At 57.7% G+C, this 10,550-nt stretch overlaps 1 protein-coding gene across 1 annotated transcript; it reads left to right on the plus strand.

Annotated features, from left to right (window-relative positions):
* On the plus strand, positions 1 to 863 carry POU3F1 (POU class 3 homeobox 1; the record flags this gene model as incomplete). Its single annotated transcript, XM_026043483.1, has 1 exon — positions 1 to 863. A coding segment is annotated over one exon (639 nt), but the record flags the coding sequence as incomplete, so codon positions are not given.
* Positions 864 to 10,550: the final 9,687 nt, after the last annotated feature.

Below are 10,550 nucleotides of genomic sequence, written 5' to 3' on the forward strand. Positions count from 1 at the left end.
GGGCTGCGCGAGGCGCTGGGCGCCGAGGAGGCGGGCGCGCACGAGCTGGCGGCCTCGCCGCCGCCGCTGGGGCCGCCCGAGCCGTCCGACGAGGACGCGCCCAGCTCCGACGACCTGGAGCAGTTCGCCAAGCAGTTCAAGCAGCGCCGCATCAAGCTGGGCTTCACGCAGGCCGACGTGGGGCTGGCGCTCGGCACCCTCTACGGCAACGTCTTCTCGCAGACCACGATCTGCCGCTTCGAGGCGCTGCAGCTGAGCTTCAAGAACATGTGCAAGCTGAAGCCGCTGCTCAACAAGTGGCTGGAGGAGACGGACTCCAGCACGGGCAGCCCCACCAGCCTGGACAAGATCGCGGCGCAAGGGCGGAAGCGCAAGAAGCGCACCTCCATCGAGGTGGGCGTCAAGGGCGCCCTGGAGAACCACTTCCTCAAGTGCCCCAAGCCCTCGGCGCACGAGATCACCTCCCTGGCGGACTCCCTGCAGCTGGAGAAGGAGGTGGTGCGCGTCTGGTTCTGCAACCGGCGGCAGAAGGAGAAGCGCATGACGCCGGCGGGGGCCCCGCACCCGCCCATGGAGGACGTTTACGCACAGGCGGACTCGTCGCCGCTGCACCACGCGCTGCCGGGGGCCGTGCACTGACTGCTCCGGCCACGCGCAGCGAGCGGCCCCGGCGCGGCCCGGCCCCGGGAGCGGGCGGCCCCGGTGGCGGGACTCGCTCTAACTTATTCCTCAGACTGGCCCGGCCGAGCCGCCCGCGCCGCCGTCGTATTTATTGGCCCGCCCCGGGCGCCGGCTGCCGGACACAGCAGCAGTAGCCAAAGGTTTGCGAGCTCTAATTTATTCCCTCCCCGGCGGCGCCGGCCGGGCCCGCCGCTCGCCCGGACGACCCGCCGAGGCTCCCCCGGCCCGTTTCTATTTATTTGCTAACCGTACGCGGAGCTCTCGCCCTCCCGTTGGTAGGTTCGGTTCCTCCCCTTTGGGTTCGGTTTTTGTTTGTATCTTTATTGAGGGGGAAGAAAAAAAAATGTAGACTGCGAGGGTACGTTTCTATTTATGTTATAGTAAATATTTTATTACTTACATAAACCATTTACCCAGGAACCGGTCTCGTGTGGTCTTTGCGGGCTGGAGGAGCCCGGGGCCGCCGGGTCCCGGTAGTGGCGCTGCCCTGAGCGACCCCGCGGCGGGACCGGGACCGGGGCCCGTCGCCCTCCTGCGGCTCCGCGGCACTTGCTCCTCTCCCGCTCTCGGGCTTATGCGCTTGTGTCCCGCCTGCACCTGCGTAAATTGCCGCCCCCCCCCCCCCCAAAAAAAAAAGCAAATAAAATAAAAGGGGAGGGGGAAAAAGGAAGAAAAAAAAGGGGGGGAAGAGAAAAAAAAAAGGGGGGGTTTTAGACAGGCTGGCATCGCTCAGGTTTCGTGCAGCCTGGGCCGCAAGAAGCAGCGCTGCCGAGGAGTCTCCCCGTCCTCGCGCCTATTTCTGATGTCGCCGGGGTTCCCTTTCTTGGTATCATGCGCTGGCGCTTTGCGGTTGTGCTAAGAAAACCTGAGAACTTAAATACTGTGTTCTCTGTCTCTAGAGGGTTCAATCTGTGGCTCTTAAAACCCTTTCCATTCAGCAAATCTCAGCAGGTCACACGTGCGGATTCCCCTTTCTCTTTAGATACTTTGATTCTCGCAATATTTTATGCGCGGGAAAACTTCTGAAACTCGTGTCTGTGCAGGCTCCTGGGCTGGTAAAATAACCGCTTAGCAGAATGCGGGGTGAAGGACTGGAATTCTTTCTTTCTTTTTTTTTTTTTCTTTTTTTTCCCCCTCCATTTTCTTTTTCTTTTTTTTTTTTTTCAGAGAACTTAGATGGCCTCGGCATTTGGTGCTTTCTGGGTTCCTTACCTTATCCTTGGTGCAATTTGTATATTGCAAGTTTAAATGGAATTCTTTTTTTTTTTTTTTGGTGATAACTCTGCATCTTGCATATAGGTTCAGTTATGCATATATATTTTTACATATCAAATATAGTTTACACTTGAAAATCCACACGTGAAAATTGTTTTGCCTCAACTTTGACTTTTTTTGTATTCCGTGCCTTTATGTGTGTGACACTTTGCCAAGCAGCTGCATTTGCAATAGATCGCTTTATCAATTATTGCAATTTCCATGTCTTTTAAAATGTTATTGTACAATAGATAAAACAAAATTTTAGTTCTCACTCAAATATAGTGAGATGGGTTTTGAGCCTTTAAAATAAAAAGTCACTTTGAACAGTTATTGCCTTAAATGCTGTGTTTGCTCATAAATATGTAAGGAAGTATTAATCTTGCAGTACATGTGAGCTGGCAAATACTGCAAATTAATGCATTAGTAACTTTTTTCAGCATACAGAATGTAGTAAGAAACCTTAAAGGATTTGGTGTGAATTGTATGTTTTGACAGCTTTCGCTAGCAACTCGGCTTCCTTTTATTTTTAAATAAGACTGAATATTTTTGTAGGAAAGCACAGAATTATAGAACAGCTATAGAGAACGTGATTCAAAAAAAAAAAAAAAAAAAGTTGTATTTGCTAAATATTTACTGTTTTCCAGCTTGCTGACCACCTAGGGTAGGTTAGGTGATGTACTCCTCTTTGGGGGGGGGGGAGAGAAAGTAAAGAAGCGTGATTAGAAATTAATGGAAACGAGGGTTTGAGCCTATTCATGTGAATGTTTTCATGTCGCACTTTCGGTTTTTTTTTCCTCGCTACTGTATGTTCTTCCGTGTGTTTCAGGCACATATTGTTGCTTTTAATGCTGGGTAACGCTGCGATTCTGCAGCCTTTCTTAAGACTCTCTGGGCGCTAATCGCGCGTTAGGGGAAGAACAAAAAAAGGCCAGTGGGAAGCGAACAAAAGTGTCTCGAGAGGAGCAAAGAGCCCCTTGTCCGCGGCTGCCCTGCGCGCAGGGAGCGCGGCCGCCTCCCGCGGCGCGGAATTGCCGCGGCCGGCCGGCAAAACGGGACAAAATTCCTTTCTGCGGTGCCGAAACGCGCCGCGGTTTGGACTCGCTTGAAACGCGTTCGTTCTCGTGCTGGAAGGTGAAGGAGCGGTTGCGCGGGGCTGGTTCGCCGCTTGCTGGCGCGGAAGCCTTGGGTCGGTGCCTGCCGGGGCTCGTGGAGGGTGTGGGAAGGGGGACACGGGGCCGTGGGGCGGGATGGAAGCAGCGCCCGGCTCCGAGTTGAGCCCTGGTTCTGCATGGAGCGGGGCTGCGAGTTGAGCCCGATGCCAACGCTGCTTTCCCTGCGTGGGCTCTGCTGCTCCCGCCGCCCCGCTGGCGCTCACACCAGTTCGGAACCATCGGGGCGAGCGGAGGAGCTTGGTAGCCAGACAGTCCTGGCTCCGAGCAGCACTAGGGACTTGCTCAGCTCCGTGAGGCAGCTGTACTTTGCAGGGCACTGTAGGTCTCCTGCTTGTGTTCCGATAAGATGGAAGAGGCTTTGGCTGTTTCCTACCGCCGGGTGGTTCGTATTGGCCCGTTGCAGCCAGCGGACCCGGAGCTGGCGGTGACCGTGGCGCTGGGCACCGTGCAGGGCCGCTACCTCCAGAAGACAGGGAGAAACAGAGGGAAGCACCCGATTAAGGGAGCTCCCTTCTTTTGGGATCAGGGCTAGCGAGACCCGTGTGCTCTGTGCTGCGGCGTTGGCGCTCGTGGTGCAGGTTACTCCAGCCTTGTGCATGGCGTGCGGCCGCGCTCGGCACGTTAGCAGCGGTGCTGCTGGTGGTGAGCGGGGTTGTGGTCTGACTGGCAGAGGGGCCGGGCTCGTCCTGCCAGGGTGAAGTCCTCGAGTTTCTGTTGCCCTGTGTTCCTGCCCCAGGGCAGTGCCGCTCGTGCACAGGGCAGCCCATTGCACGGGCACAGCGCCTGCTCCGAGCCAGCCCGGCACGGAAATTGGGAACCGGGAGCATTTCACAGCTCTTGGTGTTTTCCCTCCACTGTGGAAACTGGACCTGTGGTTCTCTGATCCCATGAGCCCAGAGCCAGGCAGCATCTCCACTCGCCCACTGGATTTGCAGCATGAGGCAAAACGTGGTTTTAAATTCTCAGCCAGCCAAAACTTTGGGAAGTAGGAGAGCGGCTGACTGATGTGCCTGCATCCTTTGTGGTCATTTACAAAAAGGGTTATTAAAAGTCTGATGATCATACCAGGTGATTTAATGGTTTTATTTGTGTATTTTGTGTCTATCTATGTACTTACATATAGGCTCACACACTCAGTGTTAGGTTGGAAAAGCTTTTTCTCATTCACGTCTAGCACGGACAGAGGAGGATGCGGCTGACGTGGGCAGGTGCTGCCCTTGCAAGGAGATCCACAGAAGCTTCAATGCAGCAGGAGCTGTGGCAGCGGGACAGAGAAGGAGGTTTCACTGCAGCAGCAGCAGAGTTTTCCTCAAAAGCAGCGTTGGGGCTGCTAGGTTTTATTCAAAGGTCTCCCATTAACATCTAGAGGTCGAGGAGGAACTTTTGCCCTGTTGTGGGTTTGTAAGTGGCCTCCTCTGAGCAGCGGGGCTAGAGACTTGGCAGCGCTGGGGTCATTCCCATCCCCGGCCGCAGCAGATCCCTGCTCCTCTGGGCAGCAGGATGCAGTCCCTGGGCTCCCAGGACCCATCCTGCGGTGCCGGATCCTTCGCTTCCCCTCCGCCCGCCCCTGTCCCACTGGCCAGAGCTGCAGTCCCAGCAAGCAGCTCAGCCAGCGCTGCAGCCCTGAGGGCTTTCCCCAGCCCGGGAGGATCCTTGCCCTTTGCTTTTCTGAAAATCACTTCCTTTGCTCTCAATAGCAACAGCCGGGCTCAGTATACAAAGAGGAGACTTGACCCCCTTGCTCGCCCCTGCAGCCTCCTGCGCGTGGCCGTGGTGCAAAGCCCGACGCTGCCCTGCTCGCGGTGCAGGAGCCCAGGGCTGCGGCCGCGGCCCTGTGTCGAACCCACACTGTTTGATATTCCGCTTGGCGAGTGCTTGCTCCATCTTTAATTATTGCTGCTAAAAGCACCAGGGGACAGAAAGCAAAAGCCAGGAATAAATAGCAAGGGGTGATCAATTGGGAATGAAAACCTTGTTATCGATCACCTCTAACCTCTGCTTAAGCTAATGACAGAGCTGCCCTTTAGCTGTCCCCGGTGCAGCTGCCGCAGGCCCTGTCTGTCATGGGGCATGGGATGGGACTTGGACCCCGCCATGAGGCTGGGATGGGGACTGTGGGCCTGGAATGAGATGGGACAGGATGGGATCCTTCCACAGGGATGGTGTCCGGGCTGCCTCGGCACCTCACGAGGCAGGGCAGCCCAGTCCTCCATCGCCTCCCCTCCTCGGCGCTGTGGACAGTTGGGCAGTTCCTCCAGGGAGGCTTTAGGGCGACGCATCCGCAGGGCCCCTCCACGGCTGCTGCACGGCTCTGAGTATGGCTCCCGCCGCCGCCTGCCCCGGGCACGCGGGGGAAAGCTCTTTTCCTGCAGGAATCCTTCCTGTCCCTGCACCCAGTGCACCCAGCTCTGCTGTCCCGGAGCCCCCGCGCCCGGGCAGTGCCTGCTGCCCCTGGAGCCCGTAGCACGGTGATGGCCCCAGGCCACAGCGCTGTGTCCATGCAGGCTGCGATGCCCGTGTGTGCCCCGTGGTCCTGCCCGGGCTCGGTGCCTGCGTGTGCACGGGCATCGCTGTGTGCACGGGCATCGCTGTGTGCACGGGCGGCCCCGCGGCGCTTCCTCGGCGCTGCCTTTGCTCTGCTCCCGTCGCCTCCCAGGCTGCCTTGGCCTGGCAGCGTCTGCACAGTGCGCCAGGAATCACTGAGTCACCTGCACTCTCCCAAGTCTCCCAATAGTTCCCAAGAACTGGCTCTGCTCCGGGAGCTCCCGGCCCTGCCACAGAGCCCAGTGCCGCCCAGTGCCACCCAGCACGATGGCCTCCTCGGGAGCCCTGCAATAGAGAGCCCTCCTGCCATGCAGCTGGTCCCGCAGATGGGCATCGAGCTCCCCGCGCCCAGATCCAGCATTCGGGGCTGATGCTCTCCCGGCCCCTCCATGCCATTTCGCAGGAGCTGCCACGGAAGCTGTTGGCACCGTTTTGCCGTTCCCCATCCTGGGGAACAAGGGCACTCTGGGCAATGCGCCCAGCCTGGGAACAAGCGGACATCTGCATGCACCCGCATGCAGCGCGCATCACTGTCACGAGCTGCCTCGGCACTCAGCAGCCGTTCCTGTGTCCCAGCCTCCCCTTGGTGGAGCAGCACCTCATCCCCCCGGGCCCTTGCAGGGGCGTCTTTGGGCGATTCCCTCCACGCTCCGTGTGCCCATTGCCCACCCTGGAGCCTTGCGAGCACCGCGTCCCCTGCTCAGGGCGAGAGCAGGGCTCCGTGTCCCGCGCGGAGCAGCCCGGCCGGACCCGCAGCTGGGGACGTGGGCAGCAGGGGCGGCACGCGGATGCCGGTTGCATTCCTGCGGGCGATGCCACAACGGCGATGCCAAAGGGGCGATGCCAAAGGGGAGCTTTATTGCGCACCGAGCGCTGCCTGGGGCGCACAAAGGCGCCTTGGGGACAGCTATGCGTGCGGCCGCGCCGTAGGTGGACGGCAGCGGATCAGAAGGAAACGCTGTCTCGCGGGGCAAGTTCAGAAGGACACGCAAAGCAACTGGCACGGGCTGAGAGTGCCCATACACGGCGCTGCGCCGCACGCCCGCGGGAACAAAGTGCTCAGTGTCGGCGCTCACCAGGGCCTTTTCTTCCCTGCAGGACCACAAAAGTTCAGCATGAGACCAGGGGCCACGTGTTGGCCGTCAGTTCACGACAAAGAGCGTTTGAGCCTTGGCTTGGGAGTCTCAAAAACATTATTGTCTGCGTCCCGGGGCATTTGTTTGCTGGGGCAACACGGAGCTGAAAAAATGTGACCCTCGGCACAGCTGCGCCTCAGCGCTCTCGTCACACGCGGGCCACCGCGCGGGGCCACCGCCAGCCACCTCCGCGGCGCCCCCGGCTCTTCCGCACCGAGGGCTGCAGGGGTCTGGCCTTGCCCTGCCGCAGGGCGCAGGGCTTTGCGGCGCCCCTCCTACGTGCGGGACCCTCTGCATGTCACTGCTGGACATGTCAACGTGCCCACGTGCAGCCGGGCTGGCATTTGGGGCTGTGGGAGGGTAAAGCTGGGTTTGAGCGCGCAGGACCTCCCGCGCTTGCAGGCTGGCGCTCGCAGCATCACGGGTGCTGGCTGCAAGGGCCTCCACGGCACCGCGGGCTCTGCTGCTCCCTTCCTCAGTCAGCAACGCTTTGCCCCAAGGCGGCTGTAAGGTTTTGATCTAGCTAAGCCCACGGTCAGACTGCATGAAGTGCTTGGAGATCCACAGGACGGTTTTCAGGGGGGATTTTGGGTGCTAGGGTGATCTGACAGCTTGCAGGAGGTTCTGCTCTGGTGCATGCCAGCCCGGGGCAGCTCTGGTGCAGCCCAGGCCCCACAGAAGCTGCTCCTGTGCCCTCGGGTGGACCTGCTCCAGGCAGGAGGAACCCAGGCGCGGGTGTTAATCCCGACTGCACCCAGGTGCGGGTGCTAATCCTGACTGCAGCCAGGTGTGGGTGCTGATCCCAGTTGCAGCCAGGTGCGGGTGCTAATCCCAGCTCCAACCAGGTGCGGGTGCTAATCCCAGCCGTGGCCAGACCAATGGGCTGGGAGGGAGAAGCCTCCAAATCCCCGGAGCAGCAGCAGGACAAGGGCTGTTCCCAGCCCGCTGTGGGGCTGCTCCTTGGCTGTCTGGAGCTGCCAGGTAGGAAGGGCTGCGGAGCGGGATGGGGCAGGAGGGTCCCGGGAAGCTCCCTGGGTGGCTCTGGCCCATGCGGCAGGGCCTGGTGCCGCTGCGGGTCCCGGCACCCCGGAGCCTCCCCGCCGTGTGCAGCTCGCTGCTCTCACGCAGATAAACTGGCCCTTGTTGCCAAAAATAAACGTTAGCGCTCCGAATGCACACTTCAATAGCACCAGCTCATTAGAGATGCATATCACTTGGCTTCGGTCCCACACCTTCCAGCTTGTTATAAATATGCAGTTGCTGCTGGCTCTACCCCAATCATCTCTGCAATCAGAGCTTTTAATTAGGTTAATTAAATTGTATCAAACCTCACAGGGACGCAGTTCACTGATGCTGATGAGGCAGCCAAAACAGACCTTAGCTCTGGCTCTAATGAAGGCCCTGCCACAGCTAACGACAGTGCATAATCAATGAGCGCTTCCCTGGAAAGGCGCATTGGGGCACGTGGGTGCATGTCCCGTGCTTCCCGACACAGGGCAGCGGAGCTGGGGTGTCCGGGTGCTCTCGGGCTCCCGCCTGGGCCCGTGGGTGCAGCCTGGCCCCGCTCTGCCCACGTGAGTGGCTTTCCCTGGGCTTTCTTTGCATCCGATGGGGCTGGACTGGAGGTTGGAATGCTGCACTGGGAGGGCATGGCCGGGAGCGGGGGGGTGCCTGGCTGGGGTGCTGAGGGGTGGAGTGACCCCGTGGAGAGCGGCTGTGTTGAGCAGCAGTCGGTGGCTCCTGTTTTGCATTGCACACCCCTCTCCTCATGTGTGCAGTGAGAGGCTGTGTCCCAAGCAGGGGAGCACGGTGACGTTGGGCTGTGCTGGTCTGCAGCCCCGGCCCTGCGATGCTTCTGCTGCCTTTGCAGCAACGATTGCAGGTGCCTGGAGGTGCAGACTCCTATTAGCTGTTCTAAGCGGTCTTTATCAATTGAGCTCCTCAGCTCCAAGGATGAATTACGTGGAATTACTGTATGGCAGAACATTATTGAGTCACCTGAAACCAGAGTGGTGAACCTGGGGGCTGTTTTGATATCTGTATCTTCCAAGCTGCAGGGAATCTCCTGCTGGAGAACCGGTTGGTCCAGGCTCCCCTGCTGCAATCATTGCAAGCAGAGGAGAGCTGCGAGCTCCGTCCCTGCCCCTGGGGCCGGCGGGAGGGCGGCGGGGCCCAGCGCATCTCCTGGCCCTGAGCAGGCCGGGTTGCAGGGTGCTCAGCTTGCTCAGGAGGCACCGACCCTTCCTGGACTCCAGCAGGAGCATTTCAGCACGTGAAGATGAGGCAGCTGTGCTAGGGATCCAGGGCTGGGATCGAGAGCAAGGGCTGGCGGAGGGACGGGTTTAGTGATGCCCTCAAACGAGCATCTTTGGCCCTGGGATTGACGCGTGGGGAAAGGGCCCTGGGACAGAGGCATTCTCGGTGATGAGGTGCCACCTCTGCTGGCACTTTCTTGATGCCACATGTGGCCACACGGTGTGTCCTTGCAGTGGGGCATCCCAGTGGGACACGGCCTGGCGGGTGTTCCCCAGCGCTGAGCTGTGTGCCCTTGCAGCGCCTGGGCTGCACAGGGGTGGGAATGGACCAAGGCACAGTCCCTGCTGCTGCTCGTCCTCCAAGGGGCTTCACCTGGCCACAGGTGAGCAAATAGCACAAGGAATTTCACTGCAAAGACCCCGTGTTGGCAGTAGTGATGTGCACTGACCAGCCAACTTCCCAGTGGGAGAACTTCTTATTCCATAGGTACAAGTCTCATCTGCTTTTAATAGTGATATATAGTCCTTCCTTTAATGTTCCCCATCAAGGAAAAAAGCAAATGGATAATGCCACAATTGTTTTAACTTTGTGATCTTTGTAATCACAAGAACTATGTCCACTATTACACTGAAGTTGCACTTCAGCACCTGAGAAATATTCATGCTTCCAGACAGGCGAGAAAATCTTTGGATGTGGGAAGACTTTGAGAATCTTTTTTGACCATCTTGCATGGGCATGTGCTACTGGCAGACACAGAGTGAGTGAGAGAGATAAGGGAAGGAATGTTTACACCCAGGCTCTCCCAACTTGCCTGAACTTCTCCAGCACACTTCAGGATGTCTCCATTGTTCTCGCTGGAAACCCTTCTGCAACTACCAAAGCAGTGATGAGCACAACATAAATGGAGGACAAACCTCAGTCCTGCATGTGGCTTCTCTTTATGAATCTCAGCAGTGTTCAAAATCATTAAGTTCTACCAGAGAGTCCTTGTGGTAGGAGCAGTGCCCCTTGGTAAGGTATGGGATAAAGCAAACAAACAGCAATGTGTTTAGGTACCTTATTTGCAAGTACCAAAGTCACTTATAAAGCATGAGATCTCTCTCCTTCTGTACAGTGGAAGCACCAGTAGCACCGTTCCTGGCTGGCCTTTGGCTAAGACGGTGCTTGAATTTAGCACTGTGTCCTCAGCAATGCCTTTCACTGCTGAAGTTTCAAAGTGGAACACTTTGTGCAGGTAAAATGACAGAAAAAGCAAAGATAGATGTCAAAAAGGAGGAAAAAATTGTTTAGAAAGGTGACATTCAACTCTGGTAGAAAACTGATCTAGAATCTTGTGTTTGTGGCCATGTGGTCTGCTGGCCACAACTGAAAGTAACAGAAAGGCTGGGATACCTATTTTGCTTGTGGGCTGCCTGTTCCACATCTTAGCTTTGACGCTGACTTTTCAAGGACTGTTTACAGTGTACTTCACTAGCACACTTGGGCACCTCTTGTGGGTTTCCAG

This window comes from Nothoprocta perdicaria, unplaced genomic scaffold (assembly GCF_003342845.1).
Source record: "Nothoprocta perdicaria isolate Ctin4 unplaced genomic scaffold, notPer1 scaffold_33, whole genome shotgun sequence".
In the NCBI taxonomy this organism is placed as follows: Eukaryota; Metazoa; Chordata; class Aves; order Tinamiformes; family Tinamidae; genus Nothoprocta; species Nothoprocta perdicaria.